Source organism: Crinia signifera, chromosome 1 (assembly GCF_055691185.1).
Source record: "Crinia signifera chromosome 1, ASM5569118v1, whole genome shotgun sequence".
NCBI lineage: Eukaryota > Metazoa > Chordata > Amphibia > Anura > Myobatrachidae > Crinia > Crinia signifera.
Window position 1 is genome coordinate 89,891,289 of NC_139217.1, and position 20,136 is coordinate 89,911,424.

The 20,136-nt window shown below is 42.2% G+C and overlaps 1 protein-coding gene across 1 annotated transcript in view; it reads right to left on the reverse strand.

Moving 5' to 3' along the window:
- The window catches only part of TUSC3 (tumor suppressor candidate 3), a 236,664-nt gene that overhangs the window by 9,377 nt on the left and 207,151 nt on the right, over window positions 1–20,136 (reverse strand). The window contains exons 8-9 of the mRNA XM_083169925.1: window positions 18,443–18,517; window positions 11,643–11,733 (exon numbers count right to left, since the gene is read on the reverse strand). Coding sequence (XP_083026051.1) covers window positions 11,643–11,733; window positions 18,443–18,517 — 166 coding nt within the window. The remainder of the gene's footprint in view (window positions 1–11,642; window positions 11,734–18,442; window positions 18,518–20,136) is intronic.

Below are 20,136 nucleotides of genomic sequence, written 5' to 3' on the forward strand. Positions count from 1 at the left end.
GGCCGCATCTGCCGAAGCTAATCTCCGTGCACTGCGGCAGGGCCAAGGTACGGCCGAGGTGTATTGTACTCACTTTAGGAGATGGGCCATAGACTCTGGCTGGAATGACCCGGCATTGCGTAGCCAGTTTAGAATTGGTTTGGCAGAATATCTCAAGGATGCCCTTGTCCATTACCCTACTCCTGCTTCCCTTGATGAGATCATGCAGTTGTCTATCAGAGTGGACCGGCGCTTTCGTGAACGCCAAAGAGAGAGAGAGTCGGGGGTGCTCCCTCTTCTCCCTCTGGGGATTCCCTGGAGAGTACAGGAGAAGAGCCCATGCAGATAGGAGCAACCCGTCTTTCCACCTCTGAAAAGAACCGCAGGAGACTCAAGGGCTTATGCCTCTATTGTGGTGGTCAGGGTCACCGTGCTGTGGTTTGTCCTTTAAAGGCGGGAAAAGACAGGGCCTAGGTGATGTCGGGGGGATTCACTTAGGCCTATCCAGTTTTAACCCCGTAGATTCGGTCATGATTCAAGTTACTGTTTCCTGTGGTAACCGAGTGTTAGAGGTTCCTGCCTTTTTGGATTGCGGCGCAGCCGGCAACTTCATGGATGTCCACCTGGTCAACTCACTAGGGTTCGACCCCATTCCCCTAGAGGGCACCCTGTCTGTTTGTGGTCTGGACGGCCTCCCGCTCTCTAATGGCAGTATAACCTCACGCACTCCCCTTTTACGACTCTCGGTAGGAGCTCTTCACTCGGAGGAGATCTCTTTTTATCTCTTTCAATGTCCTTGGGCTCCATTAGTCTTAGGGTTACCTTGGTTACGGGAACATAGTCCCTGTATAGATTGGGCTTCAGGGGAGATAACCAAGTGGGGTTCTTATTGTACCGATAATTGTCTTTCGCTACCTCTCCGGGCCACTCACCTTGTCTCTACTTCTATACCCCTTCCCTACAGAGACTATTCTGATGTCTTTTCTAAGAGGGAAGCCGAGACATTGCCTCCTCATCGGTCGTTTGACTGCGCTATCGACCTCGTCCCTAACTCTAGACTTCCCAAGGGACGACTGTATGCTCTTTCGGGACCGGAATCGCAGGCCATGGATCTTTATATCAAAGAGAGTCTCGAAAAGGGCTTCATTCGTCCTTCTAAGTCTCCCGTGGGCGCAGGGTTTTTCTTTGTGGAGAAGAAGGACGGATCATTACGCCCTTGTATTGATTACCGGGCCCTGAACAAAATCACCATAAAGAATTCTTACCCGTTGCCTCTCATTTCTGTCTTATTTGACCAAATTCGGGAGGCTGTTATTTTTTCAAAGATTGATTTGAGGGGAGCTTACAACCTCATCAGAATTCGCCGGGGAGACGAGTGGAAGACCGCCTTCAATACCCACTCTGGCCACTATGAATACCTGGTAATGCCTTTTGGGTTGGCCAATGCTCCCGCAGTTTTTCAGGATTTCATCAACGAGGTGCTCCGTCCGTTCCTGGGGTTATTTGCTGTAGTATATCTGGATGATATTTTAATTTTTTCTAAAAACCTTTCTGAGCATCGGCAGCATGTCCGTATGGTCCTCCAAAAGCTGCGGGAGAACCAGTTGTACGCCAAGTTTGAAAAATGTGATTTTGAAGTTCCTCAGATCTCTTTTCTTGGCTATGTTATCTCCCCCAAGGGTTTCTCGATGGATCCATGTAAGGTCCAGGCCATCCTGTCTTGGGCTCGCCCCTCAAACCTTAAAGCGGTTCAGAGGTTCCTAGGATTCGCCAATTATTATCGTAAATTCATTCGATCTTTTTCCGATATTGTTGCCCCATTGTCGAATTGACCCGTAAAGGGGCAGATCCCCAGAACTGGTCTCCGCAGGCCTTGGAATCATTTGAGAGGTTAAAGAAGGCTTTCTGTTCGGCTCCCATTCTTCATCATCCAGATCCCAGAAGTCCGTTCCTTGTTGAGGTAGATGCCTCGGATATTGGGGCCGGAGCTGTCCTCTCTCAGAAGAGGGAACATGATCAAAGAGTCCACCCGTGTGCCTACTTTTCTCGCAAATTTTCTGCAGCTGAGAGGAATTATGATGTGGGTAATCGGGAGCTTTTGGCCATAAAGTGGGCTTTTGAGGAGTGGCGACATTGGCTTGAAGGAGCAGAGCATGTCATAACAGTAATCACAGACCATAAGAACTTGGCCTACATCGAGTCGGCCAAACGATTGAATCCGCGACAAGCGCGGTGGGCTTTGTTTTTTACCAGGTTCCGATTTATCATCACCTTCAGACCTGGTCCCAAGAACACGAAAGCAGACGCGCTTTCCCGTAGTTTTCAGACCACTCAAAGTACCCTACTCGATGAAACTCCCATAGTCCCGTCTTCTGTCATCTTTGCGGGGTTGACCCAAGATTTGGCATCTCGCATTCTTGCTTCTCAGTCCTGGGCTCCCCGGAACACTCCGCAGGATCGTCTTTTTGTGCCCAAGAATCTGCGAGAATTGGTCCTCAAAGATTTTCATTCCAGTAAAGTCACTGGACACCTAGGAATCACCAAGACCCTTGAACATTTGTCCAGAGCAGTCTGGTGGCCCACCATGAAGCAGGACGTATCTCATTTCATTTCCTCTTGCCTCATCTGTGCTCAGCATAAGTCTTCTCGATCATCTCCTGTGGGTCAACTCCTTCCTCTGTCCATTCCGGAAAGACCATGGTCCCATATTTCCATGGATTTTATTGTTGACCTTCCCTCATCTGCCCATTTTACCACCATTTGGGTCACTGTCGATAGGTTTAGCAAAATGGCACACTTTATTCCCTTGCACAAACTCCCCACTGCCAGGGAGCTAGCCCAATTATTCATTACTCACATCTTTAGGCTTCATGGTCTTCCTTTGGACATAGTTTCAGACAGAGGTTCCCAGTTCGTGGCCCGTTTTTGGAGGTGTTTCTGCTCTAGTCTGGGGATACGGGTCAGCCTCTCTTCCGGGTATCATCCACAGTCCAATGGTCAAACTGAAAGAGTCAACCAGGCATTGGAGCAATATTTACGTTGCTTTGTATCCAAATGTCAGACCAATTGGGCAGATCTGGTACCTTTGGCCGAATTTTCCTATAATAACGCCTACCATGTGGCATCTAAGAGCTCGCCCTTTTTATGCAATTTCGGTTTTCATCCCAAATGTAATTCTTTCGACATTCCTATGGAGAAGTCTCGCTATCCCTCCACTGCGGTGTCTTCTCTCAAAAAGGCTTGGAAGAAAGTCCACCTGGCTCTTAGACAATCTTCAGCACGGTCTAAGGTCTTTTTTGATAGACACAGGAGACCATGTTTTTTTAAGGTGGGTCAAAGGGTCTGGTTGTCGACTCGTCATATCAAGATTCGCCAGAAATGTCCTAAACTAGGACCTAAGTTCATTGGTCCATTCCTTATTTCCAAGCAAATCAATCCAGTAGCTTTTAGATTACAGTTACCCAGATCATTGAGAATCAATAATGTCTTTCATTGTTCTCTTTTCAAACCTGTCTCGTCATCTTCCCACTTCAGTCAGACTTGTAAACCAGTCATGGTCCAGGGCCATAAAGAGTTTCTGGTCGAACGGGTCCTGGATTCCAAGATCACCCGGGGTCAATTAAAGTTTCTGGTTCATTGGCAAGGCTTCGGGGATGAAGAGAGATCTTGGGTGCCTGAAAGATTGCTTCATGCTCCCAGATTAAAGGCGGAATTCTTTAAGAAATTTCCTTTTAAACCAGGCTTTAAGGGTTCGTTGACCCCTCCTCAAGGGGGGGGGTACTGTCAGAGGCCGGCCGGGTAGCTCTAGCGCTAGTCCGGCGGCCTCTGTGCGGCACGCTGAGCATGTTGCTAAGCAACATGGACGCGGCCGCGTCACCTCGGTGCGCCGCAGCGTCATCAGGAGACGCCGCCGCGTCACCAAGCCGCGAATCCCGCCGGACGCTCCTGCATGTGCCGGAGTCCAGGCACCTCCTCCTCGGCCTCAGCGTTTGCCTAGGCGACGGGGGACGCCAGGCAGCTGTACGGAGGAGGAGGGGTCACGCACGGCCGCTGGGGTAGCCAATTAGCATCCGGCAGCTATTGGCTTCACTCCTTATTTAAACCCATGGCTGGGGCTATCTGGTGCCGGTTATAGCTCTTTCTTGTCTAGAGTGTTCCTGGTCCAGCCTCAGGTTGCCTTTCCGGTCGGTGTTGTGTCCAGCCTTGGTTTCCTGCATCCCCTCATTCTTCCAGCCTGGTGGATTATCCTCTTGTCTGCTGCATACCATCTTTCAGATAAGTGGGGGTGTCTACTCCTTGCCTTGGAAGTTATTTTTCATTTATTGTGTCAGCTGTATTGTGTATTGTTACACCTGTGTGCTTTTGCAGTTCCCGATTTGGGTTCAGATTTATTGTCATTATTGTGTCATCTATATTGTGTATTGTTACACCCGTGTACTTCGGCATTACCCTTTCGGGTCCCGATACATTTTATTATTGTTTCAGCTTCACTGTGTATTGTTACACCTCTGTACGTGCATCTTGTTATTACTATTCCTTAGTAGGGGTATCTCCACATCACCCCTCCGGGGGCTAGCGGGTCCTCGCCTCTGGGTACGCAGTTAGTTTCCCCCTTGTTCATCCTTGGCCTTGGCGGCGGCGTTGTCACCCGTAAGACCTGGTGGCATCGGGGGCGGAGCCTGACTAACGGGCTCTGCCGAACGCGGCTATTAGAGGTGAAGTCTAGCTAAGCACGCATCCGCCAATTCCATTCGGTGACAACGGAGTCAGGGTTGGCGAGGACACCCAGCAACCCTAACAACAATTGAGCGTACACCACCGTTTACGGACGTCTCTCGGCCGTCTTCCCACCGACTTCTTGCGGCTATCTGAGCGTACGCCAGCTTGCACGGACGGGTCCCTATTGTTTTCAATAGAAAAGTCAGCTTATGTCACCGCTCGTGAGAGTGAGCGTACGTCCGTGTACGCTGACATACCCTTCACATATATGGACTTGCAAATCTTGCCTTTCAACTATAATTATGAAAATTAATTAATTGATTGAATTAATTAATGTGCAAAATAGTGGGCATGGGCTTAAAACATTGCTGAAACATCCTTTGTAGGTGTTAGATGTGGTTTATGTTATTGTATCATAAATACAAAACCTATGTTTGTATTAGAGTGAACACGTTGACACATGTCGACTTGTGTAGATTGAGTGTGCTACTGTGTAAAGTCTATGAAAGCATATATAAGCAGGTCTTACAAAGATTCTTACCCTAAATTAAACAAACCTTTAAATGTAGAGAAGTATAGAAAGATAAGCTTCCAATGTGTTTGAGTGCTGTGTGTGGCTTGCAGGTAGTGAAATCATGGTTTGGACTTAATAGACTGCAGCATTGGTTATTACATTCAGGTGTATGTGTTTGGTAGTAATCAGCATAAATTAGCAAACCCAGGCGCACGCTGGCATGCGGTATCTGTAGGGGTGGTTTGAGATGGCGGTTGGCGGCCGCCTGTTTTGTGTCCGAAATGAACGGTGCTTTAGTCGATCGTGCGGTAGTAGCACCGCTCATTTTTGGTGCACACCCCCGTGTACGCCCATATTTACGCCCATTTTCCCTCATTATTTCGGCCGCTCCCCTCATCACGCCCCTATGCCGCCCCCAATGCCCGTACACTCGCGTACAGGTTTTTTCGCACGTAGAGACCCGTCCGTAAGCGTTGTGGAGTGTTCGCGCCTGCGCATTAGGGAATGTACGCATGCGCAGATCATTAAAAACCCCGGGACGTACGCGTACGGCCCGGCCGCACCAACCAGAATAAGGCCCATTGTGTCCGGAGGACTGGATGTGAGAAGCATTGCTTTAACCTAAGGGAATATTTGCTGCTCCAAACAAGGCCATTTCAGGGTAATGTAATGCAAGTTGAAATACATCATACCCCATGCCCCATACCACAAGGTGTTTTATTGGCAGAGGATTATCCCGTCTGGTTATGGTGCATTCATATACATAGTTTTTAACATAAGATAAACTATATAAACCTTAGCAACAGGAACATAACTGCACATTAATTTATTATATTTAAAACGCAAAATTAATAAAACAATAAATAAATAAAACAAGTTTTCTAGGTTGCCTTTCAAGATAACTATGGGTATGCAACACTGTTAGTATAATACCCCCTTAAAGGGTATATAAATATAAAAATAGTTTTCCTATTAATGACAGTAGACTGTCAGGTAGGTTTATTTAATTAGGATCAGTTTGACATTATTGGTGCTGTGAATAAGCCTCAGAGGCGACAGCAATAATCAGAGTAATTCAAGATAACATAACATCAAAAGAACCAATTTTCAGATTCCTAAATTACATGTAAAAACCATCAGAATAATTATGCACAGGCCTTTAAACCGGTAAACCTGAATATGAAGTGTAATTATGCATGGCAGTTGTGTACTTTGACACGTGTAAATGCAAATTGAAATCTTTTCTCTTCCAAGGCATTCCCTGCACTTACATATTTCTGATTTTTAGAAATTGTCTGTTCTGTTTAACACTGTTCAATTGGATGCACATAGTTCATGTGAGAAGAATAATAAATGTTGTTTTCATCTGCTGCAGCAGAGAATCGGAACTCCACTGCACTCAATGTTTCTGCTCGTGTGACTACTGGTGGTCTGCATGCCAGATTACGCAAACAGCGCACTTTCACTATTTATCATTAGAACTGGCAACCAGGAGAAAGGAGAAAAGAAGATTCTTTTTGGGGCTTATTTTTAGTTATTTCTGGGTTCTGGGATATGTTTGGTAACGTGCTCTCAAAATAAAGTAAAATATAACTTTTATTGGTACTTGTGTAGTTTCACGGCGCCAGCATGGCGCCGTGCGTCTGAGTCCCCTTGCGGGGCTCTCTTCGCTCGCCCACGCTGCGGGCTCAGTGGCTCGCTACGCTCGCCACGCTATTTAAAATCAACTCCATTCCAACATGGATAGTGGAGGCATGAACTATCCATGTTGGCATGGAGTTAAGTTAGTTTATTTGACATATTTAGTGCCGTGCGTACACCCGGAAGTAGCACGGCGCCATGCTGGTGCCGTGAAACTACACAAGTACCCTTTTATTAATATCCGTTTAAAAGGTCAATTTTGATAATGGGCAAAAGATACAGATACAGATGTTTGTGTGTATCTTTTGCTCATTATCAATATTGACCTTTTAAACGGATATTAATAAAAGTTATATTTTACTTTATTTTGAGAGCACGTTACCAAAACATATCCCAGAACCCTAAAATAACTAAAAATAAGTGTGCCCCAAAAAAAGAGCCTTCTTTTCTCCTTGCACAAATAGTCTATCTTTCAGACTCAGGGAGCACCTACAACCACCTCAAACCAATAGAATGTGTCCAAACACAACTATGCAATAAAAGTTATGTTGGCTACAAACAAAAATTAGCACCCCAATATCCAGTCTCGGTGGGACAATATAGGGGTGTTTCCTACAGTGCGGCCCTCAAAAAACAACCTACTCTCAACCATCTACTGCACTAAGAGATTAAATCAATGCTGTGTTCACGAAAGGTTTAATTCTGCTTTAGATTTCTCAATCATTATATAAATTGTACTATCTAAAATATGTTATTTTTTTGCTAATTGAACAAATAAATTAATAATTAACCCTTTGACTGCCAAAATCTCTGTGAGAGACAGCATCGCTCATACAGAATTTAATATATGAAAAAGAGGACAGAGAAGAATGTCTTTTTTGTTGGCGCACAAAAGTAGTTTTAAGAGAAGTGTATGAGTTAAAATCGTTTTTAATCTTTATTAGAATATATTTTAAAATAAACTGTCCAGTCTGTGAAATATTTCATATATGTATATATAAGTGTAAAAACCTTTTCAATTTTATAGGTTATTAAATAAATTGCACTTAAATTGTGATCTGTGTCCTTTTATGTGTTATATCGCGTCCTTATATACTAGGGAGTTTCTTAGGTATTCTGTGAAAATTTTTTATTTTATTTAAATTGTCACGTTATTAATACTTCACAGTTTTGCTCCCTTTGTGATGCTATTCTGGTTCCTTCTGTTTTTAGCTTGTTTTGCAAGTTCAGTGCTTTGTCAGTGAATCGATTGATCCCTTAGTGCTATATACCACTAATTCTTGGCTTGATTGTACAGTAAAGTCTGTCGGATCTCCGGAAATCTCAAGAGGTATCCTCACTTTCTTGTACCTATATCTCAATCAAGAATATAATTTCACATACAGACGGACCCCTATACGTCATCAAATGTAATACTGCTATTGTATTGTTCGCTTCTCAGCGTTATTAAGGTATCACTTCACGTATTTGCGGGTCCCACCTGTTAGATAGGGAGTGGTATAGAATGATTCAGTGTAAGTCCTAAATTTTTAGGAGATTTACAGGTGATCATATAGATCAATCTGATCCCAGGTGGTATCTCTTGGTGTGTGCTGCACGATACGCAATATCTGCCAATATGTATGGCTTGGTGCGCTATTATAAACAGATATGTGAATCTTACACACTATCTGCTGGTGTGTGCCACCTTATGTTCAATTTTTAATTGGATGTATGTTTGCTGTAATTTGGCAAGCGGGTTTTAAACCAGTGATAATGATATCTTTCTCCAGAGATTATACAGTTCACTTCTCACTGTGTGTGCATACTGTTGCTACTTTAAAGTTGGTATACTTTGTTGCTTCTTCAGCATAGATAATTGTGCTGAGATTGTACTTGAAATAAAGATACAAAATTACACTGTGGACCTTATTGTTGCTGCCCCATTTCCATCTGTCAATGGATTTGGACTTTCTGTGCAGCAAAGGTTTCTATAGATTGTTTAATATGTCTACTGTCTATCCACTCTTGCAGAGTAAGCAGTAATTTTATTTATACGCTTTAAGTTATCCGGCTGGTATTGCCGACTGTTAGTATGGTTGAAAAATGTCTTGTGGAGACTGGTAATCTTTAATTTAACATATTGCCAGCATATATTGGTGATTATTCTGCTGGCTATACAATCTATGTGGAGGATATATATGGGGTACCACAGTTATCAAAGTTCAGTTGTTAACAACCAGTTTCACAAGGTTTGTTTTTAATGCGGATTCAGCTGTTTATTTAGTGTGCTGCCACAATCTCGATTCATTGCTACTGGTTGAACAGTCTATATGTTTCATTTGAAAGCAATTTATGCCTCTAAGCCTGTAAATTCCATACAATATCTGCTGGTGTGTATCACCTTATGTGCAGTTTTTATCTGTATGGATTATTCCCTGAGATTGGTAGATAGGTTTTAGATTACTGTTGGTGCTGATACAATTGTACCAAGTGTCGTCCAATTGGTTTTACAGTATGCACACATATATGGGATTATATATAGGAGAAGTAGTTCATAAAGAATGAGTGTTTTCTACAGTCTGTATCACAAGTGTATGAGATCAGCTCCTTGTCCACGCTGCTGCTATGGTTATACAGCTATTGCTGCTCACTGACCAGCATATACATTGATGCGCTTTTATGCGCTTAGAGGACACACTGTTTAGTGAGGTAAATCTGTGCTTTTCTCACAATAATTTACAGGACTGTGACGTCCGCTACTCCGGCTTTGTTAACATAGTCGGCAGAGCGGGTGCAGTCGCTTGCTGACACTGCACTGTCACTACCCAAGGTTGCCAGTTATTGCAGGTTATTTTTATATAGCACACCGGTTCAGATCGTTATCCAGGCTGAGATTTACATTTACAGGACTGTGTCATTCGCTACTCTGGCTTTTTTACACAGTTGGCAGAGCGGGTGCAGTCGCTTGCTGTTACTGCCCCGTCACTACCCAAGGTTTTATGTTATAACAGGTTATTTCAATATATAGCACACGGGTTCAGCTCATTTATTGGGCTGCTCCTGTAATTACACTCCTATTGCCGCTTACTGATCGGCGTGTACATTTATCACTGACAGTATTTATTTATGGACTTAAAGCACACACTATCAGCAAGGTAAATCTGTGCTGGCGTTGCACTGTCCGCACAGAATTTACAAGATTGTATCATCCGCTACTCCGGCTTTGTCAGCACAGCCGGCAGAGCGGGTGCAGTCGCTTGCTGTCACTGCGCTGTCACTCCCAGGATTTTATTTACAGGTTATTATTTTTATATTTGTATAGCGCACGGGTTCAGCTCATTGTCAGGGCTGCTACTGTGCTTACACTCCTATTGCCGCTCACTGATCGGCGTGTGCACATGTAGCCGGCAAAGCGGGTGCAGTCGCGTGCTGTCACTGCACTTTCACTACGCAAAATTTCAGGTTATTACAGATCTAGCATCACAATTATTACAATTTTTAGGACCTAACACAAGGACATGTGAACGCCGACGCGCGTTTCACTATTGGCAGTTTTTTCAAGGCAGAATTTAATATATAAATTCAAATAAAAAATGTTTTGTAAAAAAAAGATTATATTTCCTATGTTAGGTAACCTTTACATTATGCCAAATTTATCAAGCTTCAAAAAGTGATAAAGTGCCACCAGCCAATCAGCTCCTAATTTTCAAACCCCGCCTGTAACTAAGAGCAACTAAAATGGTGCATGGCCTACATCACAAAACGTACCAGGAAAGACTAAAAGATCTTAATATGTATACTTTATAGCAGAGAAGGGAAAGGGGGGACATGATAGAAACTTTCAAATATATCAAGGGTTTTAACAAGGTACAGGTGGGAGACATTCTTCACAGGAAGAGGAGCAACAGAACACGAGGACATTTTTTCACAGAAAGAGTAGTAGATAAGTGGAATAGCCTACCATCAGATGTGGTAGACGCAAATATAGTAGTACAATTTAAACATGCTTGGGATAAGCATATTGATATCCTTACAAAAAAATAAGGATCAAATATGGTTTGAGGTAACGTTTAAAAAAAGGGGCAGACTAGATGGGCCAAGTGGTTCTTATCTGCCGTCAAATTCTATGTTTCTATGTAACATGATAGTTATTAGCTGATTGGCTGGCTGTTTATCACTCTCCGTTTTATCACGTTTTGAAGCTTAATACATCTGGTCCATTATGATGAATGAAAATGTTTGCATGGACATTTTTTAAACCTCTTTTCACAAATCAATTTGGCACACAAAGGGTTAAATACCATATTGCTTTTGTAAAAAAAAAAAATTCTTAGTTTTCAATTAAATTCAGACATATTTATTCCATCGTTCATTGCAATGTATTGTATTTTAATAAATGTGACAAAGACAAAATGGTACATTAATGTTTTCTCTGTCTTATTGTTTTGTAATTAGTGTAGTTCACAGTACACTACATATGGCATGCGCATCAGGCAGACTTCACTCAGAGACATCTCTGCCTCCATTTACTTAATTACTGTACCTTGGCTCATACAAAGTAGGCTACATGCCACTTTCTAGGCTTATTAATGATAACTCTGCCCGATGTTTTCAGCACACCGTATAATGACAAATAATTGAAATTAAAGGAAGAATGACAACACACAATTCCTGCTCCATAATCTAGAAGCATTTTATCTTTAAAAAATTCATTGACTTGTGAAAAGTTAACGTTTTAAAATTATATCTTAATATAAATGGAACACAATTTTAATGATAGTATCACTCACATGTACAGTAAACATACCTGTATGGGTAACCATGATATTTTGACCGGAAGATTGACAAGAGGAAGCTGAAGAAGAAGACTACAAGTCCCAGCCCAACTAGACATATAACTGTAAAACAAGAGCACATATGCAATGCAAAGATAGAAATAATAGAATTAATACAAAACTACACAAATGTAAGGAACAATAAAAATCATATAGAATACAGGTTGAGTATCCCTTATCCAAATATCCGTTATCCAAATTATTCCGAAAACCATACATTCCAGAAAGTGAAGAAAAAAATATTTTCTTGATAAAAACCTACTCGGGACATCTGTAACAGCACTACTGGGGACATCTGTAACAGCACTACTGGGGACATATGTAACTGGCACTACTTGGGACATATGCAACTGGCACTACTAGGGGCATGATATGTAAGTGGCATTACTGGGGACATATGTAACTGGCACTACTGGGGGCATGATACATAACTGGCACTACTGTGGACATGATATGTAACAGCACTACTGGGTACATATGTAACTGGCACTACTGGGGGCATGATATGTAACTGGCACTACTAGGGACATGATATGTAACTGGCACTACTGGGGACATATGTAATTGGAACTACTGGGGGCATGATATATAACTGGCACTACTGGGGACATGATATGTAACAGCACTACTGGGTACATATGTAACTGGCACTACTGGGGGGATGATATGTAACTGGCACTACTAGGGACATGATATGTAACTGGCACTACTGGGGACATATGTAATTGGAACTACTGGGGGCATGATATGTAACTGGCACTACTGGGGACATATGTAACTGACAATACCGGGGACATTATATGTAGCTGGCACTACTGGGGACATGATATGTAACTGGCACTACTGGGGACATATGTAACTGGCACTACTGGGGGCATGATATGTAACTGGCACTACTAAGAACATGATATGTAACTGGCACTACTGGGGACATGATATTTTCAAATTCAGTGACTGAGATTGTACACAAACTTTGTTTCATGTTTTGAATCCTTGTTTTATGCACAAATAAAACACATCTGTGTGTATTTCATGTGTTTGTATAACATTAATGCAAGATACCTAAGGATACATCATTGAACGATAAAAATATTCTGAAATACGGAATCATCTGTTATCCAAAATTCTTTTGGTCCCGAGCATTTTGGATAAGGGATACTCAACCTGTATTAGGTAAATACTAGGTTAAGACAACTTTAAAACTGATAGGCAACATTACATATGGGTGTGTTTGTGTGTGTGTGTGTGTGGGGGGGGGGGGGGTTGTTGAACAGGACTCCTCATTCTAAGTATAATATGAGTTTCTACCGTATAATGTCGGTGCATCAACTAAAAACCAAGAACCAAAACAATTATAATAAACTCTGCAATTTAACATGCAGTATTGAGGTTCTTAGCATCATTTTTGGTTAAAACTTATGACCGGAATGACACATAAACTAATTATTATATTGACAGGCTTATACCGTTAAATCTTTCATAGTATTTGAAAGTTATGCTGGGGAGTGAAACCAATGTCCACCATTTTACAAATGGCCACATCACACAAGGTGCCTGATTCGCTAGGCAGCGCACATTTGCTGCCTAGTGAGCAGGTAAACGGCACCCCACCGAACGCACCCCCCCCCCCCCCGGCCGAGTTAATCCCTGCACTACAATGTGAGAGGATGCGTACACTTACACATCGGCTTGCATGCAGCTGCACGAAGGAAAAATCATTTGATGGTCGCTCACCATTTAATTATTTTCCTTCATTCGTAGATAAAAGTTAGTCTATACCAAGACACCAAAGCCAGCAGTTTTGCAAAACTGATGCTTAGTAAACTTAGCCCAGGATCTTCTTCATAGGTGTACAGGATCTTTGTAAGGGGTATGCATGGCAAGGACAAGCCCACGTACAGCCATGAAAGACCGAAAGACCTCTAACCGCTCACTAGGGGAGATTACATGGGCTCCAACAGGCCACTCACCACTCACTAGGGGAGATGATGTGGGCTCCAACAGACCACTCACCACTCACTAGGGGAGATGATGTGGGCTCCAACAGACCACTCACCACTCACTAGGGGAGATGATGTGGGCTCCAACAGGCCACACACCACTCACTAGGTGAGATGATGAGGGCTTCAACAGACCACTCACCACTGACTAGGGGAGATGATGTGGGCTCCAACAGACCACCCACTAGGAGAGATGACATGGGCTTCGACACACCATTCACCACGGGAAATGATGAGGGCTCCAAGAGACTGCTCACTAGGAGAGATGACATGGGCTTCGACACACCATTCACCACAGGAGATGATGAGTGCTCCAACAGACTGCTCACCACTCACTAGGTGAGATGATGTGGGCTCCAACACACTGCTCACCACTCACTAGAGTAGATGACGTTGGCTCCGACAGACAACTCACAAGGGTAGATGATGTGGGCTCCAACAGACCACTCACTAAGGTAGATGACGTTGGCTCCGACAGACCACTCACTAGGTGAGATGATGTGGGCTCCAACACACTCCTCACGACTCACTAGTGAGATGATGTGGTGGCTCTGGATTGTACTGCTCACAGATATAAGTGGTCACACTGCCCACAATGCACACATCAGCCAGTCCCGGTGATTACAGATAGTGGGGAAAGGTTGGTACTACCTTAAATGGTATGCAGAGTGTACATACCTATGGGTTTCTTATGTTTAACAACATACATTGCTTTATTATCGCTAAAGAAATATGTGCTATCAAATGTAAAAGTCTCAAGCTATAAAACTAATATTTTTTAAACGAAAACTTGTATTTTAATGTCTTTCATTTGGATTTTTTAATAAAAGATGTCATCTAAAGACTATCATGAAATGGAGTAAAAAAAAAGTTGCAATAAATAAATGATGAACTTTTTGCATCCGGAGAAGATTGTATAACTTGCAGTTTTCCCCAGCTGGCTGATTGCTGCCCTGCTGTTACAGGGTGCTGCTTGGTGACATGATAAAGCACCCTGCCACAGTCACTAGTTTGAGCTATGGCAGTATCTTGCTCTGCTTACAGTCCTGCTATTTATAGACCCTAACAATAAGCATAAGTAATTTAGCATAAAATGAAACATACATCAAAACAGATTTCAAAATTACAGATAGGATAAATGTTATGGATTCTGGATGCTGGGAGAACGCTGTATATGACAGTATGTGAAATACTGTAAAATAGGATTAGTTGCTTAATTTAACTCACCGTATATGCAAGATTTATTATCCTAAACAAAATTACGTTTGACTGAAAGGCTTAGCTAAAAGCAAATGCTTCCATCTCCATAGTAATGAGGTTAGTGTAGGAGATATCGAAATGCCATTTCACATTGACTTTTAACATTCCCTTTACATCTAAGGTTAAGCTCAATCCAGATGATCATCCATTAGGACATGTGACTATTTTCCTGCCAAAATAAATGGTTTAAGGAGATCAATCTTTTTTTCCAAAAGTTTTATTAAAAACTCACAATATTTATTTTATAACACTATATAAAGTCAGGCAACTAAAATCCTTCTAATTTCTAACGTCTAATACTATAGCTGAGGAATGTGTAGACATTCTACACATCTTAATGGGTAGGGTACAAAATCTCAACAGTCGGGACCCCAACAGTAATACCCCTTTCAGATTGCACCTAATTACCAGGTTATGCCGGCATAACGAACTGGTAAAAAGCTGGGTCCTTACCGGTTCGACCCCGGGTTGCTGTGCAGGAGCGGGTTAACCTGGTCGAGCGACCCGGTTCCCGTTTACGCCGATGGAGGTGGTAGTGTTTGGAGCAATATTGCTGGGTCACTGAAGAGCCTTGAGAGAGAAAAATGAAGGGTCGCTTCAGGACTGAACTGTTTCCCGAGGCGACCCTGCATTTTTCGACGCATCCTAGGCCGTGTCCGCCACGTTGCTAGGTGATTGGACTCTGTCAGCTAGCAACGCGGCGGACGTGGCCTAGGATGCCGGCGGAGATACGGCTGTCCACACCACCGTTACCGGCAACCGGTGGGTGGCGGCGGGGTCCCCGCTTCATCCTGGACCACACTGAGGGCTACAGGCATGTTATTTGAGTAAGGTACTCATAATAAAACAATTACAGCCTTCCAATAAATGTACCACCTATTTCCGGGTCATGTGACCCTAAGACAAAAAACAATGTTTTTCTTTATTGCAAACTCAACTTTACTGAGCTCAAAATAATTGTATTATTCATAGCACTGCCTCCTATATTAATTAAATATATAATTTAGTAATCATTAAGACGGTTCTCATATTTTTTAAAGATTTTTTAGCATGTAGTTAACCTACAGGTGAATCGTTTAGACAATCAGCTCTCTGGTATAAATATGAGCATTGGGCTCATAGTGGATACTTGCTCCTGACGAAGCCGGAGGTACATGATCCGGGGAAACGCGTTAAGCTATTGAGTCTACTCCTTGCTGACAACAATCCAGTATAATCTTTGTGACCTGTCCATCTCCCACCGCCGTCCCTCAAAATTCCTGGACCTATTCTTTACGGGATATCTGCCTGATCCCTAATATTCCAGCACCAAAGAGGAGGATCGTCCAAAAGGGAAGCTTGAGCCCTTGAAATCATAGGGCGACCTAGGACACTGGCGTCACATGATTTTGGATACAAATAGATCAGCAACATTTGTATGGTAATATGAATTCATATGTCAGCATATACAATTGAAGTTCATAATTAACAACACACTCCAATATCCCTGCGGTATACTTTTTAATTGTGCACATTGACTTTTATGTCTAATGATTCATTTTTTTTTTATTACTTACTGTATTATTTTAATATTAATACATTGGTACAGCCAGCGCTGGCACACTTTTCTATTTTTCATTTGGGTTACTATTAGGGTCTGACAACCCTGTGCCAGCAGCTGTTGATTGCGCACACCACAATTTTCCAAGATGTAAAGAAAAGGGGCTGTCTCCATGATAGAGAAAGCGATAGATAAGACTAAATAAAGTGATATAATATATCAGAGTACCGTGCAAAAAAAGGGATTGAGAATTGATTTATTTTCTAACAAAATAAATGAGAAAGAAAGACAAATCAGCAACACCCTAAGATTACACCTACAGGATTATCATCACTTCTCACTCATGTAACATTCTTAAGAAGCATAAACCATGTGTTATTAACACTTACTAACACTTTAACAACTCATTAGTGTAATGCTTGGGACATTTGGTCTGTGCGGATTTGAACCTTATTGTTAGGAGCCCACCTGTTGATGGTCACTTGGATGCAGTGGGTGGGCCCATATATTTTAGTACAAAAATTCTACCAAACACCTAATTTTGCTCCATGGTAAATTGCAGAGTTTGTAATTATTAATGTTGTTAGCAGTGCTTGGTGCCTAGAGGGGGCATCTGCATTTTTTCTTCTTCCTGTGAGCAATGGAAGTTGGCCTGACCTGATGAATCATGTTTTCTATTATATTATGTGGTGCACACCAGGATGCACTATGGGAAAAAAGCCACCTGGTGGAGGCAGGGTGACTCTTTGAGTAACGTTCTGCTGGAAAACCCTGGGTCTTGGCAGTAGTGTGGATGTTACAATACTTTGATACGTAGTAGCTAAATAAACACTGTTGCGGACCAAGTGCATTCTTTCTTTACATTGGTATACCCTTATGGCAGTGGCCTATTTCAGCAGGATAAATGCACCCTGCCACACCTGTTCAGGAATGGTTTAGGGAACATGACACTGTCCAATTTGATTTGGCCTCCAAATTTCCCAGATCTCAATCTGATCGGGCATCTGTGGGATGTGCTTGAAAAATACGCCTGCGCCATGGAGGCCCCACCCTGCAACTTACAGGATCAACTGATCTCTTCTAAACTTTTAATAGTCTAATTTGTCCTCAGGGGTATGCCGCCAGGGTCCCAGAGCAAGTCCTGTAGAATTGCTTTTGAGGTGTATGAAAAAGATTGCAATTGGACAGCAAAACCCAGCGGTTGCTGGAAAATCCACTTGCAGCAAGGCCTTTGAATTCCCCATCGGCAGTTGAATTCCCCTTAAAAATTTTAAATCAAAAAAAGGTGCTGCCATTGCACACAATGAAGCACCATCGGTAAAAAAAAGCAATATATAAAAATAGATAGCTACTGTTAATAGGTAGATTTGCATTGTGTTATTATATTTCTAGTTATCTTTCAGGGCCAAACACTAGTGAGATTTGGCCCAATTTCACCGGATTCTGACAGATCAGACTGAGAAATTGGGCAAATCACATGTTGCTCCAATCTACGGGCTCCGCTCCGATACATGTGATGCCCTAGATTGCAAGTGCTGCACGTAGGTCATGTCGAATCGGACACCCTCTGGCAGCACTTGCTGGGATTGCATGCGATATATTGCATGCAATCTTGTTGTCTGGGAAGGTCCCCGGCAGCTCAAGGGGGATTGGCTGGCTGTACATTGCTGCAAGAAGATGCTGCAGTGTATGGCTCCTTTATAATACCAACTTGTGCCACTGTAACCAAACAACATAGACACATAGAATCTGACGGCAGATAAGAACCACTTGGCCCATCTAGTCTGCCCCCCCCATTTCCCTTCTCTGCTCAGCAAATCAGGCAGCACTGAACAGCCCAACAGTCAGCATTAAATAGTATGTTTTACAGACTCTCCTTAAGAGCATCTTGGCACAGACTCGGCACAGACTTTTGTATCTTGGCACATAAAATAGACTATTTTTTTTAAAATCGTCGTCCAAAGTGACTTACTTCTTCTTTTCCCAACATCTCCTTTTGAGGTTGCAGCTTCATTAAGGAGAACCATTCCCATCGTAATAGCAGCATCTAAAATGGTTGTTAAGGTACACCAAAAATGTGTGTACTGTACAGTACTGTATGTCTCTACTTTTCAAGCAGGATACTTATCAAATACCCCCCCCCCCCCCCCAAACAAATAGGCAGGCACAGCTTTCATCGGAACACAACTCTCAGTGAGCTTATAATAGACACTTTCTTTTTGATGAAATGGAAGTGACTGTAATAGTCATGCAAATGAGACACATTTCATTTTGCAGTATCTAAGCAATGATATTTGAACACATTCCAAAGTGATCCCTCTACTATTAACAGTTCAGTCCCATTTACAAACAACTTTGGTGTTTCTATAACTATTCAGAAAAAACACTTGTATGGTAAGTTTACAGAAACATTTTCCAGTGTTATGCCATATTTCCCTTCCATCAAGTCACCCAAATAGAACTTACCCAAAATAGAAAGACATACTTCAACAGAGTGGGCGCTCCCGTTACTGGTTGATCAATTGGAGTACACTAATACTTGGATTACTGTTATAAATGTATTGTTCTATTGTACATTTGCATAATGATGCCCTTTAATAGCTTTTGCAAGTCTTTTACTCTATCAGAGACTATGTGCAAGCACTTAGAAATGACTGAACAACTGTAATGTTAGTGCCAGCAGGTCTGCACACCCGAAAGCAGCAACACTTTAATTACTCTGTCAGGCGACATCTAGTAGCTGCTGGCATGCACAATACTTTAATCCCCCCATAGAGATGAGGAGCAGTGATAGCCTTTTATTATATAGGATAACAGTAAATGGAGCATTGGGTGAAGATATTCTGTCTTAACCCTTTAAGTGCCAGCATCTCTGTGAAAAATGCCAGCATTGCTCACTTTTGTTATATAAATTAAAATAAATATTGTTGTCTAAAAAAAAACATTACATTTCCTATATAAGGCAATCATTACAGGTTATTATGATGAATAACAAAAATCACTTGGCACTCAAAGGGTTAATGCATGTTATTGTGCAAGGCAGTGGCTACTTTAAATACATCCCTGGAGCTTGTACTATAATCATTATTCCTGAATCCATCAGCATCACATGGGCCTATCTGCACTGGCTGGTGAGCCGCCCTGATATAATTCTGTAACTGTGACTTTTAAATTCAATTTAAAAAAATATATTGGACAGTGTAATACTATAGGATTCGGAACACCTGGATGTTCTCTTCTTACATTTTAATTATTGATTATAATGTACAATCATTTTACAAAGAATAACAGTTAGGTAACAGGATCTTTTTATATACAGTACATGTCCACCAACCTATTGTTTCTTCAGCATATTACACAAGATGCCTGGCGCAACTTAGCTGGGTAGCGGTTCTTGGAGTTTTGTACTTATTTGCTTCAGAGCCATAGTCACATAGGGGTAAATTTACTACAGTGTGAGTTTTTAATGAGAGATGAGTGAGTTTTTTTTAAGTGAGAGATGTTTCCCATATCAACCAATCAGATTCTTACATACCAGAGGGGGACATGAAAGACATGTGACTTGGGCCGATTTCTGTATGGGCACCCTTTAAGTAAATTTAACCCACAGGGCCAAATGTATTAAGATAAACAGTAACAAGTTCGGATGTATCCTCCACTGGTGCT